Below are 18,892 nucleotides of genomic sequence, written 5' to 3' on the forward strand. Positions count from 1 at the left end.
TAAACAATAAGTATATCCTTATTTAGGGATATATCACACATTATATTATGTATATTATGCATTATCAAAGTTTAACTAATTAAAAGGCTAAAATGTTAAACTCGAAAATATGGGTTAATAAAACTGACCAAAATTGCTGCAGAACCTTGGGTTCCCCATTGTGTTCATGCCAGCGTCCCCCTGAAGATGCTTAGTTATTCTACAAATAAGACCACACCACGTAGCCTCTAGGTTTCTCAGCCTAAAACAAACTTTGCAACTCATCAATTCCTCCCAATTCCTCAAATCCATCCTGACAGTATCTGACATCTATTTACTAACATAAAACACCAGCTACAGTTGAAAGAACATCAAGATAGAGTTGCCTTCCATTTAACCAAGTAAGTGTAAGACTCACCTGTGGCACTAATTCAAAGACTCTGACTCAGGAGTTGGGTAAGAGAACATGCATTTTTGAAGAATGCCACAGGCAACCCTGAGGCATACAGGCTAAAGATAACACTTAAAGACTCAAGTGACCTGAGTTTTGGGGTTTGTTTTTATAAATAATCATCACTTACCAAGAGTCTATCATCTCCTTAAATAATCTTTAATTGGAAACTGTTTATCTTCTTCAAACTACACCCTCTTCAAGTTACAAGTACTGAGAGATTAGCATCAGGTCATCCTGGCCCCTCCTGTCATAGCCAACCTGCCTTCAAGCCCCTGAACAGCTGCTCTGACCATCTGTGAAGCTGCAAGGCCAGATCTGCCTCGTCTTGTTTCCTCACACCTGTCTGATAACCTCAGCCTGGGTCCTCTGGGCAGGATCTGCTCCCTTGTATGGGACTGGGGCGAGGGTAGGGAACCTACTTAGGAAACACATGTTTTTGCTTAAATTAGATTTTGCAATTCTACCTTTGAGAAGTGCCTGGGAAAATAAGGGACAAATTTGATGTTAACTTCAGGGACATCACATCCTTTGTCTGTTGAGGGTAATTTTGATTTCTAGCACTCATGAGTCAGCACCAAATTAGTATTCGACAGAGCTTCTACTAAACAGGGTTTACAGCGATTTGGGCTCTGCTAATCATCATCTAGGTACTAAGCCCTTTGGTGGCACTGGAAAGTCACAACTTGGCTAGAATGAACTACATTTCCCAGAATGCTCTTCCCTATATGTTTCCAGTTAGCTCGGGCCAGGACTGATCCTTCTACCAGGTGACCGACAGCTATCTACACAGCTTCCTGAGGGATGCAGCAACTTCTCATTTCCTTACAGTACATCATTTTACTTAAAAAACAAACATGATTGAATACCCACTTTGTGCTGAACACAGTAATGAGTGCTTTCTAAATTAATCCTCACAACAGCTACACTGGTGTCATCTCCTGACTATCAACACAGAATCTCGGCATGGGGGAGTGGACAGAGCCTGATCAAGAAACAAATACCTGCAAACTACGTCTTCTGACTGCAAATCTGTGCTCCTGCTATAGCAGAGTTTTGTTTCTGAACTATATTTTATTCCCAGCTATTATTTTCCTTGAAGATTAGACCACATACCAGCTCTTTGGTGATTACATCCATCATTCAAAATACAAATACAGCACAGTCTGGCAGCCACATAGCTTGCATTCATAGTTTCCCACCAGTATCCATCTTTTCACAATTGGTCATTTATTTCAAGGATCCAAATTATCAACCTTTTTGAGTTTTCCTTAGATCTATGGGTTTCTCTCTTTAGTTATCATGTTAATGTCTTCTGACGACCTTGTTCAAAACATGTATTGTCCTGGTCAAAAATATTTGTTCCTAACACTGCTTCATCTCTCTGATTTCATAGTAAAGTGTCACGGGTCTGACTTGCATGTTAGCGTAACAGGTAAAACGTGCTGGGCTATGCCCTGAGTAACGGTAACACCTTTTTAGGCTGGCAAGAAACATTTTTATGCTGGCAAAACATCTACTCTCTCTCACCAGCTGCAGGCACAAGATTGACAGGTCAACCTTGAGAGTTGGGCAGCTGCAAACTGAAACATGTTGCAACACGTCCCTGCTATGATGCCTCCTCCTCCCCTGCCACCAATTACACCAGAAAGCCCAACTATCATTCTTTTGCAGTCACACCTGGGAACTTGACACCAGCTGACACCTTTCTACTGTTTATTTCCAACGTCTCAATTTTCCACTCTTCTAAAGGGCTTAGTGTCATCTGAAAGCTTGGCACTTTCACTCTGTGCCTAGGGCGGCAGATCACTGATAAGACTGTTAAATAAAACCCATGTTAGTTCCAACCTCTACATAATGCTTGCTATTTAAAGAACTCTATTCAAAGAAGTGCCTGTTTTCCCTTACCCTTTGTTTCTTCTGTCTAAACTACTTCCTTCCCTTGGACAAAGCACATTTCTTCTAGTTCCACAGGGTGTCTTAGCAGTTGTAGGGCCAGTGAGGAGGAGGGGAAGGAGGCGCAAAGGCTTTCGGAAGTTTAAACAAATCCTAGCCCTGGGCTCTTCCATGTCTGCATTCTTGGTTCACCTAAAACCATTCCAGTCCCAGCTTAAGAGTCAGGCTTCTGTTACTAAACAGCTGTGTGACTAAGGGCAAGGTCCCTCTATCTCCTTAATAATCACTTTCTTCATCTGTACTATGAAGCAACTGGCCTCTCATCTGCAGCCTCTCACCTGTCTCACGTTTGGATATAAAACTATGATTCTGATAAAGCTTAATCTGTCTTGATAGAAAACATACTGCTTTCTTAAACAGGCTATGTTGGCTTAAGATCTGGGTGATCTTTTTTTGGCCTATAGGATACTTGGTACCTTTCTGATGGATGGACTTTTTTATGGGTAATCCAAGATGAGGCAGATATTGAAAGCAAAAAGAGGGAAACTATGAAAAACTTGAACCATGTCTCCACAAGAAAAAGTACAGGCACATGCAGCCTAGCACCCTGAAGTGATGTGACGTAGAAACAAACTTTTCAAATGAGGACGGAAGGGAAATGATACTCTCACATCCAGCTGGACCTTCTACAGTTTCTGGTAGGTGGTTAAAGTGTTAAGATAGTTGGACTCTGAGTGGCATAGATCCAACTGGGCCAGCGTGGAGGGATGGGTTGATCCAAGCTCTGAGAAGCACTTCAAGGTATATAGAAAGTACAAATATCAGCAGTCACAACCTAAATTCCTACAGTCCCAGCAGGTCACAGAAGGGAGTCCACGTCACTGACTGTAACACTGTGGGGAGTCAGGGAACTGGGGCAAACTAGACAGCATATGTCTGTCTGTAAGGCATCAAAATATATGCGTGACTGGGACATGCTGAACACCCAAAATTGACACACTGTAACTGATCATACTTCAATCAATATATATATATTGGAAATTGGAAACCAATATACACATATAGGAAAAAAAACTCAATTCTTTAAAAAACGGTCCAGGTAAAACAAAGTCCACCAGTGGACCAGAATCAGCTCGCGTGGTACCAGTTTATCATCTCTGACCTTACAGGTACTCCAGCCCTCTGGATTTCTTTGCTGACACTTCAGTAGGAACTAAACCCCCTGCTTCTCTGGTAAAGCTAGAGAGTGGGGGAACATGTAGAGAGAAGTAGTTGTCTGGCAAAGTAAGGTAAAGGATTCAACTAATTTGATGGATGACGTATCTCCACTTAAGAGCAATAAAACTTCTATTAGAAAAAAATCCACAATCCTTTTCCAGAGAATACAAGTACTGCATAGGGTGCTAGTGAGGACTGAAAAAGATAATCGTTTAAGATACTTAGTGCAGCACCTTGTACATGAACGCTGGCCACTCTCATTGTTACTATTATTAAATTCTGTCAGGTGACGGAACGCAAACTACCTTCTTCCACAGAACCTCACAGAACTACAGTATTCGCAGGCTGCCTAGGTTTGGAGGTCTTGTATTGGGTTAGAAAGCTGCTATACTCTAAAGCACAAAAAAAGGTTCTTTGCTTTCCAGACGCTGCCAGGCCTCTTTAATGTGCAAATACAGCACATCTGTCACTTCCCTCCACCCTTCCACCCCCTACTCTGCCCCAGCTTAAGGTCCCAGCACTGAGATCCCAGGAAAAAGGCAGAGCAAAGGATTCTAAAACATCTCCTCCTTGTGCCTCCGTTTCCCCTAAAGGTTTTTGGTTTTTTTTTAAAAAAAAACTCAGTACTGAAAGTAACACACCACTCCCAATCCCACCCATTAGCATGACACCCCTGCAAATCCGAGGAACACTTTCTAAGGGGATGTCTTTAAAAAAATTCCTAAAGCATAGCTGGCGTGCTTTGACAAGACAAAGCACCTCGTCCCATGGCTTCTGTTTGTTTTTCCCCTCCCTCCACCCCTCCCTCCGCTGAAGGTAAACACTGCTGTGTGGGATCATCGTGTTCTACTCAGCTTTTGAAAGAAATAGAATTTTCTAAAATTTTAATCCATGCTCTATCATAAATCTTTACTATTTCCTTAGTCAGATGTTGGCTCTCTCTCACTCTTCTGCAATGGAACTCTGATAAAGAACCATTTGGAAGCAACAAATGAGTGAATAAACAAATGTACAAATGTATCTTCGAAAATCAAGGAATACACAAAGAACAAAATTAGTACCCTTGGTGAAAAAAATTAAGCTATTTTCAAAACAGCTGAACAGAACCACATGATTTTTGTTTGCTGTTGAGAATTTCAGAATAGATCATCAAATACTAGTAAATACGCATTAACCATACAATTAAAAATGAGATAATTTTAACACATTAAAAGCAAAAGTTTACTTTTTTTTTTGAGGTATACTACTACTTCACCTGTTTGGGGGAAACTTTGCTTTACTAACAATTAAAACACAGATAAGTACATCTTGCTTTACAAAGAGTGAAAATCACATGGTTCCCTGTGCTATACATATAAACTTATTGTTTATTTTATAGTAAAAAATTTTTAAAAAAAGAGTGAAAATCAGATGTCAGATTACCAAAGAACATGACAACAAGGCTCCTTTTTAAATAAGAACGATACCACTGACCTATTTCCACTTGAAATTCTGATTTTTCTATTCATTATAGAACACCTACAATGAAAAATAACAATGTCAAGTGACAGTACTAAAGAGCCGTATTTAGTAAATACCAGCACTCACTAGTGTCAGTGATTTATTTTATCATTTGTTTTCTCTCTCCCCTAAAGGGAAGGTATGTCAAAGAAGCATCCAGATTGTGTTTAAGCGTTAACTTTGTGTATATACCTCATTGTTCTCAGGGCAGTGGGTTGCCTAAATAGCCATCTCCCTACACATTCTTGCAAACTACATCTTTTTCCCGTGAGGGGAGAGAGAAAGACAAAAAGTAAATCCACGCATTTGGAACGCTTGTACAATGAGGTAGGCACTGACGTGTGCTTTGATTTAACTAAGTAAGAAAAGTATAAACTTGGCGGAGTCATCATCTTCACAGTAACACATGAAGAAATCCTAGTTGAGGGTTGAGATAAGCTAATTGATCAACTTCCCTGAAGGAAATTCAACTGATTTTATAACAGCTCCGCAGACTCTGCAGGATTTTCCAGTAAGTAAGGTCCAGGAGGAGAAAGGGTTACCAGGACCATGATTTTATTTTCATATTTGCATAGATAGTGAAAATTTTTGTTCCCCTGTGAGTTTTGTTTTTTTTTTTTTAATTTACTTTTTCTCTTTGATCACACCCATAACAGTAGCCTCAGAACCACCCATAACAAGAAAAAGTCACGAGGTAACAACAAAACGAGCAGAGATGAATGAACAGGGATGGAAGTAGGAGGCTGTCCTGGGCAGGACTGGCTACAAAATTTGCAGTCTAGTGAAAACTGAAAATGCAGGGTTCATTATTCAAAAACTTAACTGAGAATTTCAAAAGGGCAACAGCAGTGCACTAAGCCAAACTCGGGGCCTTTCTGCGCACGGGGCCCTAGGCGACTAACTACCCAGGTCACAGGCTCGTCCAGCTAGTCCTGGTCCTGGTCCTGGAAGACACCTGCCAGGCTCTCTGGGATTCACGAACTGAGAAGGCCTTCTCCAGGAAGTAAATGATGTCAGCAATGCAAGCTTTGCAAACAAACTCAAACCTCCAATAAATCAAAATCTGCTCCGAGACACAGCTCTTTTCAGGAAGGAGAGGGAGGGCTGAGATCCGTTTGTTTTTATACTCCCACTGACAAGCAGAGTGTCTAATGTGGAACAGGTGCTTAAAATAAAGGTTGAAATGAGAAATAATGCAAATGGCCACCAACACTTTCATCAACTAATCTCTCCTCTGGGAAAGCAATTCTTGCCTTCAAGGTTGCTCTGCTTGCTGTGGACAACCCTCTCCTCTCTCATCTCATCATTCGTGACGTTAGCCACACCGAGTAATGTCTGCGATTAAATCCCGGTATCAACAGCCTCTTAAAATATCTAAACTATCTGGCAGACACAACTCCGTTCTCCATCATCGACAGAGGGAGAACAAGCCCCCATTCATCCGCTGGAGCTGGCCAGGAGGGGGATGTGCCATTCTCAGCAAATTATATTATCCACAGGGGATTCCTGCTGAATCTTAAGTCGGCCTTGAAGGGAGTCCCTATTTCCCAGCCCACGGGGAAACTTTAAATAGCCATTAAAATGACATTTCAAAATAATAAAAAGAACTCAAAGAACCAGAGGAACAAAATAAATGGTGTTGTAAAAGGAAATGGAAACATTACCATAATTAGAGCTTTTAAAAGAGACATTTTAAACACTGGTTGAACACTGACTTGTTTACAGTAGCACTCAAGGCAGATGGCAGTGGGTTATCTAAATGCCATAGGTATTTACAAGAAAGGTAAGCTGAAGGAAGCTTTTGTAAGGTCATTGGCACTACTTCCTGAATCCTAGTTTAAAAAAAAAAAAATCAAAACACCATTTGGACCTTCACAGGGATGTAAGGCTTCACCTAACCTGGCTTTGCCATCCATCAGCCAGAGGCCCAAAATATGTAACTGGAAGAAAAGGGGGGCGCCACCTCCACCATAGTCTAACAATGGCACAACGTAACTCCTTTGTCACTCACTGTCACAACAAAAACACACTCATACTCTTTATGGTACCTAAGTAATTCAGTTTGCAACTTGGGCATTTATTCCCAGTTAGTGGAATGACACCTTGTCCCATACGTTCTTCCCAGACAGAAACGGCATTTAACGTAGAATGCCCCATCCAAGCCCATACAGAAATTAAGTTTTTTTTTTTTCCAATCCCTCAGGAAATAACTGCTAGGCAGTTCACCTAGCAGACGAGAATACAGCCTCACAGTCAGTCCAGTACTTTAGAGGAGCTGGGAGAAGTACAGAAGAACAGTGATCCCAAGAGGAGAGTGACCCACAGAGGCTGAGAAGCGCAGAAAACGCAGAGGCAGCACCCGCTAGACAGATGCAGCCTGGAACAGGTCGCGCAGCCCTGGAGCTTCCAGCAGATGTGCGACAGTGTGCTGAGACCATCCCTGGCCAGTAGAGCGGCTGTGCTGGCCACAGCCGTGGTTCCACTGCTTGGCGTCTATACCATGCTCACCACTAGGAGGGCGGACAGCCCTACCTCGACAGCCAGTTACAACCACGTCCTGGAAGAGTAGGAAAGGTTATCTGACCTCATTAGGACAATGAGAAGCTCCTCTGCCCTACGCAGACATACCATTCAACGGGGAGTAATGCAAAGACAAACATGTTACAGTAAAAGAAAAACGCCCCAGAATTGAATATTTCAGAAGCCACACATGCATGCACTCAGCAACTTAAACCTTGAAGCCAATTAAATTCACTCTTCAAAAAAAAATTTTTTTTTGAAAGTTTTCTCTTTAGTATTGAAAAAACTCAGGAGGGACTTCCTTACTGGAGCAAGACTGGGAAAAACCCCAAACCTAAACTAAAAGCAGTGATCCAGGCCAGCAGCTTTCTGGCTTTCCCCTGCCTGTTATTAAATATCCTTCTGTTTGACTAAGAATTTCTCCACCTCTCACAAACCATCTTTTTTCTTTCCGTGTCCAGAAAACTCTGAAAACCATGTGTTTACAATGAGCCTGTTGCTATGCACATCATTAAAACACATTACAAAAATCTTTCCTTTGAGTCAGGAGGAGGACAGAATGGGGAAGATAAACTGCTAGCCAGAGTCCCTTTGCCGAGCAGAAAACCTGGCAAAAAGGAATATGAGAAGCAAAGCTAAATGGAAAAAATGATGGTGGTCCCATCCCTTGAGTCATTTTAACCAAAGGGGGAGAACTAACATTTTGAAAGCCCCAAGGTAATGTATCTTGAAGTTTGGAGCAGGGTTAACAAACTCTCTTCCTAATCTCTTTAATTCCTACGGCTTCATGACTCACCCTCCATCTGTCTACTGGAGAGTCCTTTTAACCAGCTTTCTCATACTTCTGTAAGAATATCAGGAGGTTTTTATCCCCCCTTTATGTGTGCTTCTGTGTGTATTCTCCTTCTGATATTTTTTGTCTGCTCACTCAATTGCAACCTAAAGGTAGGTCCCAATCTGTTTATTTCTTCCCCAACTCAACTACAATATCTTGGCAGATTTCCCTCACTTATGCAGAGATTGGTTCTTCAAAAGTAATATCCAGGAGATGAGGTGAGGCACAGTATGTCAAAATCAGTGTCAAAGCCTGAACTTCTCGTATTTTCTAATTTACAAAATCTGGACTTGATAATCAAGTCAACCACCTTCTTAAACAGTTTGCAATGAACATCATTCTTAAATTTTTGTTGTATTTTCCAAATTATGAACCTGCACGTTTTCAAGGGTGGGACTGTCTGAAGGCAAGAAATGAAATCCACACCTTTTAAGTATATCTTCCTTTCACCTCTTTGTGTCTTTATATGGGTTCACACACACACCAAACAACAGCAACAACACCAGAGTACTAATTCTGAACTCTGTCCTTACTCAGAGAAGAAATGGCTGGTCCTGACTCATGCTATAGAACCTGTCTGAGTCTCAAGTGGAAGTAGCCAAATCATTGCAAACATGTGTTGGGTGAAAACAAGTTTGGTTGGCTCCAAAGGCTTATTTTTTAAGCACAGATAGTTGAATAGTTGCCTCCTCCAAAGGGTTGCCCACAATGAAAGACAGATTTCTATTTCTAATCTATGCAAATATCTGACTCTGAGGGGCATCACAAAGACTAACTATTTTGTGTCAGAGGCTGTGGATTCCAGGTGCTCTCAGAGAAGTCAAAGCCCATCTCCACCTGAGGTGCCCGGTAACTCAGGTAACAGTGGCTGACCGGGAAGTTAGTCACTAACCCACTCCTAATGAATGCTGGGGCCTTCTGTGAAACATTCCTCTGGAATCCTCCTCTCCCCCACACCACTGCTTCTCCTTGGCTGCCCTGCCTGGAAGACAGTTCTAATATTCAGCTGAGACCTCAGATGCTTCTAAAACCTCCCAAGAAGGTTCAGATTCCCAAAGGCTCCTAGTGACTATAAGCAGCATTCTTCACCTTGAACTCAGCTCATCAATTCGTCTCTAACATCAAACCTAGACATCCTCAGCACTTAAGCATCAAATCCAGAAATCCCTGTTATTCAGTCCAAACCAGGTCTCCTTTACAGCCTAGTCTATGTGGCTAAAATCAATAGCAGGTCTCAGTGAATCATACCTGGGTCATTTTGTGTGCCCCCCAACCTTTCCAAGTATATGTATTCCTTTTTAATTTTCTTTCTCCCTCTACCAATGTTCCTTTCCTTACATACAATGCTTTTCTCTCGTATTTCTCCATCTCTCCAGCATGTCTTTGACTTGTTCTGACACCCCTTGGCACGGTCCAGTTTTAGGGCCCCTTGGGACAACAAGAATTCCTGCAACGTTGGGGGAAGAAGAGGAACCAAAAACAAATAAACAAACAAAATAACTCTTCTTGCAAACCCAGATCCTAACTTGTAACATCCTTTGCCATAAAGAAATTATACCTGAAATCTACACAGTTTAGTTCTAATGTTTAAGTCTAAAAATATCCTTCAAAGTTTTGAATTAGTTTCTATTAGTTTTTCTGATCAAATGACAGTAACAGCGTTTGCTTCCAAATCTTGTGTTGAAAAACACGTCTTTCCCTCCTTCTCAAACTTCTTAAATGAACCAACCTAACTGAGCAGAAAGAAATACTAAAGAAAAAGTATAGAAGTCCTGCCTAATCTCCAGCCTCAGTAAACACCACCACTCAGAGTTCTTATGCTTTGTCAGTTGTTGAGATTTAAACAGTTTTTGGTTCAGCTTATAAATGCAAATATTAACAGTTAAATAATGCAACATTAAATTTATTTATCTGGACGATCTAAAACTGTAAAGAGTTTAGAGGCTAACTAACTTATTGATTCCCAAGTCTGAATGACCATCATAACTACCTGAGGAACAGTGTTTATTTTAAACAATACTTCCTCCTGATCCCCACCCGAGACATCCCAATTCAGACTTCTGGACCAGCCCTGGGATCCATTATAACACAGGCTTCAGGCAATTATGATAGAGCAGGCCCCTGTCTGTTTGAGAACCGCTGATCATTCCAACATCCTACCCAATATGGCGGACTCCTCTACAAGACACACCTGGGCTCTCCACTCTGTGCTACAGCACTCGACACCGGGGCTCTCGTCCTTTTATAAGTCTGTTCCACTTTTATATGGCTTTAATTACTAGAAACTGTGTTCTTATGTTGAGCCAAATAACCAAAGTCTTTCAACTCCTTGAACTTCATTATTACAGGCCCTAATTTTGTGCTCTGGAGTCTACACAAAATTTCCACCCCACAAGAGTCTTCACGTATCCAAAGGCAGCTACCACACCCTTACAAGTCTTCATTTTTCTCAGCTTAAACCATCTTTTTTCTTTAACTTCAGAAAGCATAATTTCGGAGTCTCTCACCATTTCCACTGCTCTTCCTCCACAATACATCTTACAGGATAAATCTGTCTAGAGGAACAACATTTCATTTTTTTTTCCCTACAGACTGAGCTTTTTCCAATATGCATTAATTTATAGTCCACGTTTCATCCCTGTCACTCATTGTCTTGCATTTAATGGTCCGATAGCCATGAATCAGCAAGTACTTATCAACCTAATGCAGTGTGCCAAGTACTCAAGGAGAATTCAAAAGTCAGAGGAAATTGTCCCATTTTGAGGAGATAATTTCCTTTCCAGAAAGGACTTAAACAAATGAAATCACTTGAAAGCAGTGCACTATGGTATAGAACCAAGAGCTTCAAATGAATGACACCTGAAAGACTAATGTGGGCTTTCTGGATCAGACTGTGAGCTAGCTCATGGTCTCTGTTTAGAGAAACACCCCTATTTAACAATAGTTTGGTTTAAAAAGGAAAAAAAAAAAAAAAGACAAAGTTGATGACGATGGAGACTACCACTTAAAATGTACATAAAAATTTCAACTGCATCCTTGTATCAGAAATTTAAAATCTAAGAAATGACATGAAATAATCAGGTAGAATACTGTTCCTTCTTCCCGGGCTGTCACTGGCATTGCTTCCCAAGCACTCTGAACACCATGAGCTGAGGAAACGGCTTAAAGTAGAGGGTTCATGCAATTCCTTTATTACCAGAAATAACCATTTGATGAAGAGATAACCATCCCCCCGCCACCTGCACATTTTAACTAACACCAACAAAAATGCACTTATTTTGTTCATAAAATCGCAGGCTATCAGAACATTCAGGACTTATGCAAATCTCTCACTTTACAAATGAGGGAGAAAAATCATTTCAAAGATGGCAGGTGGTTTCTCCCAGGTAAAGCAGCAGTGAGCTGGAGGGTGGGGCCAATCTCTAACTTATTATTATTAATCTCCTCACACTTAACCTACTAAACCAAAACTCTTACCTGATCAGTGCTTTCCTCAACTCTACTCCCATCTTCAGTTACCCTTTCAATCCAGAAATCCAAAGTCTGATGGGTCATTTTGTTTGGAGACATTTTGAGGGAAGGAGGGGACCAGACAGTATTAGGTGGTTAAATTTTTATTAATTTATATTTATTTATATTAATTTATTAATTTATATTTATTTTATCCACAGTCTCCAACTAATACTTCTATGCCGCTAGACACAAAATATGACCTGCCTCCAGATCGCTGCTACCTTATTAGCAGTATAAGGGATCACTGGGTTAGCTACATGGATTCAGACAAAAATTCTAAAGTTGCAAAGGAACTGGTAAATAATCCCCAACTACCCCACTTCCCTCCTACACACACACCCTAAATCAACCAGCTCATCTACTTCCTCTGAAGCCTCACAGTTAATCCACATCCTTTTATGGGACATGGAAAAAAAAAAATGCACCTACCTTGTGGCCTCTTGCTGAAGCCATGACACATTTGGCACATAGAACATGACTCCAAAGAAAAGCAGAGGCTCATTAGCGAATTTGTCCAGATGTTTCTTGAGCGGTTTCTCCAGCTCCACCCATCGTGCTTGCTGGCTCTTGCTGAGAAACCAAAGGCCAAAGTAGTGCGTCTAGATAAAAGGATAAAAGAGTATCAGTTCATGCTCACCAGAGGCATCTCAAAGACCACACAGGAGATAAGACTCCAGCACCTTCCCTCAAATTTGGCTTCCCAGCCCACACAAGGTTCCAGCTTTTACTTTGTAACTTTGGGGCAAATTAAAAGAAGCCACAGACACACAGTACTGTAATGTACACTGAGCATCCAGATGCGCATTCCTACCCCCTGCTGTGTGTACACGTGAGTACTGATGCGCCTGTTAGGTAAGGGTGGGTGGGTGCAGAGGGAAGACAGTGCAGATTTATTCTGAGAGCTCCAGGCTGACTTTCCCATGCTTCCTGAATGCCTCGTGATCTCACATGGAGCACGCTGGCAGAGGCAAGTAGGGTTCTCACACCTGTTGCAAAGTAACTCACCGCTCAGCACCTAAGATGAAACCTCCTGCCAACTTTAAGCTTCCACAGTGTAGAATATTTTCATACAGTACTAGATTTCAACAGAAAATTGATTCACACTCTTTTTGAGCTTTAATGAAGTATTTAAAATATATATATATAGGCCTTGACCACTTCATTATACATACATGTACTGCAGCAAATCTCTCCCCCACATTAAGCATGGAGAGTGGAAGGAGCCCCTCATCACAGCTGCCGCAGGAGCCCCTGGTGGCTGTTCTTGGCAGATTATGGGGGGATTTGATAGATGAAAGTGAGGTGTTCACCCTTCGACTTGAAGCCTCAACCCATTTCATTTTGAACAACGTGCTAAATGATTAAAACAGGTACTTTTATGCATCCAATCCTGTCTTTATATTAATTCACCCTAGGATTTCAGGATTAGCACAACAGTCACCAAAAAAATAGATCACTGCTTTTGAAGCATTCTTTTCTGTTTCAATTATAGCCTAGGATGGTTTACAGCACACCTGGAAATCTGCCTTCAAAGGAATGATTTCATTACACTGTTTAATTTCCAAAGGCATTTTTGTGCCGACGTTCCCACTCCAGCTGGCTGCCCCTTCAATGATATCACAGATCAATCCCTGCCACAACCCCACCGAAATCTGTAATAAAGTTTTGACTCTGACTTTACTAGAAAACCAGACCTGTCCTTGCCGACATAAAGCTGCAGACCCAAATAGGCTGAAGGATATTTCCAGTGGCTGGACTTCCAGATAGGAGCATTTCCTCCATGACATTCCAAGGGGCAAGTCCACACCAGACATCAATGCATTTCTCAAGCAACAAAATGCCAACACACAGGGCCAAGGTTATATTTCTACCAACACAGGCCAACTCGCTTGAGTGAATTCTGACCCCATTGTTTGTTTCCCAGCTCCAGTGAGCCCACTAGTTGTTCCAATGTGACCGATGACGTACAGGAAACGAAATGTGGCTGACCAGCAGGAAAACAGGCTGTGAAGTCAGTTCATCTCCCAGCTTTTACACTCGCTGTCCCAATAACTTTGCACAAGTAACTGAGCCTCCCAGAGTCTCAGAGTTTCCTCCTCCATAAAATGGGGATGATGATAACAACACCCACCCACCCACGGGCTGTTAGGGGCATAAATGAAATAACGCCTGTTCACCGTGCGCCTGGCCCATGTTGAGTACTCTGTGAGCAGTGCTTTTTGTTGCTGCTCCTGTGGCTCCTACTACTGTCATCCTCGCCAAATGAAAGCAGGTAAGCCTCAAGAATCTTTTTCATCAGCACTACCAGCATCCCTATCAACTACAGAATCAGAACACAGAAGTTATCTGGAAATAAACGAGAAAAAGCAGGCAAAAGCAGGAGCTGGAAGGCCTATAAATAACATAAAAACCTAAAAGGTATGAGAAAAATAAAATCACCAGGCAATGCCTCCCCGAAGATTTTCTTTGGAGTCTCATTATAGGTGTTTATGGGGCGCTGGAACAGCACTCTGCTCCTTTCATAGGGGATCTATGATGTAGGCTTAGGCTAACCTTAAAATGAGGCAGCCTGGGTACTTAATTTAATAAACTGTCTGAAAAGGGTCCAAGGCAGTTCTGCATTATACTGAACTCCTTTATGGAGCACAGTGCTGTCCAAGGGTATTCCATCGTATTCTGGATGGCTAGGAGTGTGTTTAGCATATAATAAATGAGGTAACATATGTAAACAGTGATAGGCTATGTAATAATTATTTTAGTTAGAAAAGAGCCCTTTTATAAGCATGGGTGGAGAAAGGGAGGGCAAACTTCGTGATTACTCGACAGGCCAACCATGATTTATTATCTTTCACTAAAAGGAGTCTTGGCATTTGGAGGTATGATTTTATGGTCCATACTTCATTCAGATTATAACATTCACTCAAATCAGTAACATTCACAGTATAAAGGATCTATAATAACTGCATAAACATTCTACAATTTTGTAAAAAAAAAAAAAAAAGAAAGAAAGAAAAAGTTAATTTTTACTGCTCCTATGCTTTGAAGACCAGTATTTTAAATTTTTTCTCAGTCCCACCCATCCAATCATTAAATCAGGACTGATCTCCACCCCTGCACCCCACAAAAACACCCTGAGAAAGACTATTCCTCAGAACACACATATACACACGTGCACATGCATGTACACAGATACATGCACACACATGCGCACACACAGAAAAGGAGGAGGATGAAGTACAAGGGAAATTATGGTACAATAATAATCCTGAGCCATAATTAAAAGTACAGAACTCCCGAATAACAAGGTAAACCACTTCTAATGCCAAAACCTAATTCACAGCGTAAGACTTTTCTGTTGCTGCAATACAGCCTTTTCTAGAGGACACGTGTATTTCTGGGTGACTCGCCGTGCACTTTACCAATAAAATAATTATTTTGCTATTCACAAAATGGGGTTCCAGTGTAGGGGAAGGCAGGTAACCTGGAAGATACAGTCTCTACCTACTATGGCCAGAATAAGCTACTTTTGGAACTGCTGAATTCAGTGACCCAGGAGGAAGGAAAGTCTTTTTTTAATTGAAGTATAGTTGATTTACAATGTTACGTTAATTTCTGGTGTACAGAGCAGTGACTCAGTTACACACACATATCTATATATTATATATATGTCTTTTCATATTCTTTTTCATTATAGGTTATTGCAAGCTATTGAATATAGTTCCCTGTGCAAAACAGTAGGTTCTTGTTGTTTATATTTTATATATATATATATATATGTTTGTATCTGCTAGGAAAGTCCATTTAAGAGATCCACACACTGTTTTGTGAAACTCTGCCCCAAGTAACCTTCTCCATCGCCCACCACTCCTCGCCTCAACCCCAATTCTTCCCCTAGCCATAGCCCTGTTCTGGAGTACTCAACAGAGGAGAAAGACCATCTCAAAGTTCTTACCCTGCCCTATTCAAGTTCACGATGCAGCACATTTATTCAGCCACGTCTACACAGTGCCTCACGGGAAATGCAGTCAGAACCTAACCTCTCACTTAAGCTAACATGTGCACCAATCAACTTCCTGTGTACTGGCCAAGGGACCATTAATCCCACCAGGCCCAGCTGAGACCACACCAGGCCTGTTCATAAGTGACTGGCCAATTTCAACTCCAGCTGGATTCTGAAAGCTGAACCTCACTGCTAAACGCTGCCACACGGTCAAGGGAAATGTGAGGGACAATTCCACAGAGAAGCCACCTCCTCCACGACAAAAAGGATCCCACCTTATTGCCCAAGTAAATGCCTGAGACACTCGTTTGGTTTACCTCTGAGGCACCAAACGTAAGCCAGGTCCATCTAATCCTCACGATGCCTTGGTGTGTGCGCTAAATCCTATTTCTCTACTTTTCTTTAGAAAATAGCTCTCTGGTGCCATGAATTCTGCAAGGAGTTCACTGCAATGATAAGGAAACAAAAACAAAAACGACAGGAGAACTGGTTGCCAGGGAGAGGAACCACATCCCTGAATCAACTGCTAAAAATGCACTCCTAAAAAAAAAAAAAAATGTTGGAAGAACCACACTAAATTGTCGTTTTCATAGGAGTAGTTTCCTGGCTGGTTTAGAGTTTTGCATTTTAACAGAGGAGGTATAAATGTATGCATGCACTCAAAACTACGCTGGTTTCTTCAAAGGCAGGTTGGTGTGCGTATACTTCAGTGTCAAAGTAAGATCCCTCTTTCCATATCATGAAAAGAGTGTAGTGAGTAAAGGCCTTTAAAAACAATTTGGGATATTTTTGATTCATTTGTTCATATTATCTGTAAATATGGTGTTATTCTCCACATTAGCTATTAATAGGGAAAGATTTTTTTTTGAGGGTTTTTTTTTCCCCACCCAGTTTGTATGCTAAATGCTTAAATGCTAACTATTTGTAAGGGTTGCAGACACAGTCTTGTGTCTTAAATCCATGATCTTATTTCAAGCATTGTGAAGAGTTCATCAACCAGAAGCAAAAGTTTAAATCTTGCATTAGGTTGTAATAGGGTCCCTGAAGTATCCAGTATACTTCAGTTATAAACTAAGAAACACAGAGGTTGATATGTCTCCACATAAAATACACAGGAATTATATACAAGCATTAAAACTTTCACCGAGGCATGGAAAATACTTCAAAAGATGACTACACGCATACTCTGAAACAGCACTTCATTGCAATTACATTCCAATGGGTTTGGAAAATAAACCGCCGCACATCAGTTGGATAACTGCAAAAAACAACTTGTGTGCAATCAACCTCTACCCTGGGTAGGTCTGGGATTTCCATAACTGACACGTCTATAATTAACAACTGCACCATCTTCATTTTCCTAGCCAATCTCTTCATAAAAGTACAGGAGAAAAAACTGCAGAGTAACAGAGACCCAAGATGCAAATCTCAGAGCCAAAGAAAAAAAATCACTCTTCTGAGGCTGTACAGCTCACTTGGAATATACAAGAAAGATGAAGACTAGGGAAATTTTTTCACCCACAATCTCCATATCTAGAAATAAGACACTGGTGCCAATTTACCTTACAGAATTGACATTAAGCTAGTGAGATTTCATAGCATAATCTTTACAAAGACAAAAAGCAATATGAAATTCAGAAATCTCCCTGGCGGACTACCCTTCAATAGCTTCTTGATCATGGTTGATTATTTTAGTCCTCTTCAAATACAAACATACAGAGATGTGCTTAAGCAGGCTATAAAATACAGTAAATTCCACTATTATCTGACAGGGCCGGGGGATGAAGTGTTCCATTTAGTTGAGCACTCCTATTACCACAGATAAATTTCCAGTTCCCAAAAGATTAACACAAAATCAAGCCACAGAAATAACATTAAGTTAACTTTTCTTTGACGGTAGGAAATGTATGTTAAGATTCTGTATCTTTATAAACTCCAGCCATTATGAAAATTGTAAAATGGGAGACATTTCTACCATAGCTGATAGCTTCGGATAAATCAGCTTTCAGTAAGATGAAAACATAAATTTGCAAAAGAAAGGGGGGATAAATTAGAGGATAAGCAGCCACTCTATGAAATAGTTACGGATTTTTTTAGGCTCCTTTAAAAACCAGGGCTCTTAGACTAGCCTTAGGAGAGGCCCAAGAGTTACCAAATTCAGCCTTCCCAAGAGTGCAGGGCTTCCTGAGAAGACAACAGTTCTCTATCTTGAATAGAGTGTAGCCATGAAGAGTATTCTCAGGGACCTTTGTTAAATTATTTATCCCTCCTCCATTTATTATTTTTTAATTTAAAGGTAGAGTCAAGATTATCCCTAAAGGAAATAATGCTAGCATTATTTTTACATTTTATTGGAATTCTTTATATTCCTTATTACTATTAACATGGCCTTCTTGCTTTTCTTAGAACAGCAGTGTTTAGCAGAAATATAACACGAGCCACGTATTTAATTTAAAATTTTCTAGTAGCTACATTTAACAAGTACAAAGGAGGAAAACTGATTTTAATAAATTTTATTTAAAATGGTATATTTAAAATATTACGCTGTCAACATGTAACTAATATAAAAATGACTAACGAGAGATACTAACTTTTTTTCCCAGTAGGTCTTCAAAATCTGATGTGTGTTTCACACTTACTGCATATCTCAGTTCAAGCGAGCCACACTTCAAGTGCTCAACAGCCACAGGTAGCCAGTGACTAACATACTGCAGAGCACAAACTGCAATTAATAACTGTTCAAGGAATTGAAAGATGTTGGCTCAGTGTGAGATCCCAGTTTCTAATGATTAAAGCCATCTGAAAATGGAACAAGCAGACTTAATGAAAGGAGCCTAGTCTCCGGAAGGGCTGGCGCGGGTCTAGATAGCCTGACTGCTGTCTTGCAGAGGAGACGCCACACTGAGCGTGGTTCCTCTGCGACCGGCACTGTGATACTGGGGCAACTCTGCAAAAACGAACTCGTTCGATCCTCCCAACA

The 18,892-nt window shown here is 40.9% G+C and overlaps 1 protein-coding gene across 1 annotated transcript in view; it reads right to left on the reverse strand.

The window, feature by feature from the left end:
• PTPN14 (protein tyrosine phosphatase non-receptor type 14) overlaps positions 1-18,892 on the reverse strand; it is a 153,878-nt gene that overhangs the window by 64,941 nt on the left and 70,045 nt on the right. The window contains exon 3 of the mRNA XM_031438582.2: positions 12,342-12,511. Within this exon, the coding sequence (XP_031294442.2) occupies positions 12,342-12,511 (170 nt within the window). The remainder of the gene's footprint in view (positions 1-12,341; positions 12,512-18,892) is intronic.

Source organism: Camelus dromedarius, chromosome 21, assembly GCF_036321535.1.
Source record: "Camelus dromedarius isolate mCamDro1 chromosome 21, mCamDro1.pat, whole genome shotgun sequence".
Lineage (NCBI taxonomy): Eukaryota > Metazoa > Chordata > Mammalia > Artiodactyla > Camelidae > Camelus > Camelus dromedarius.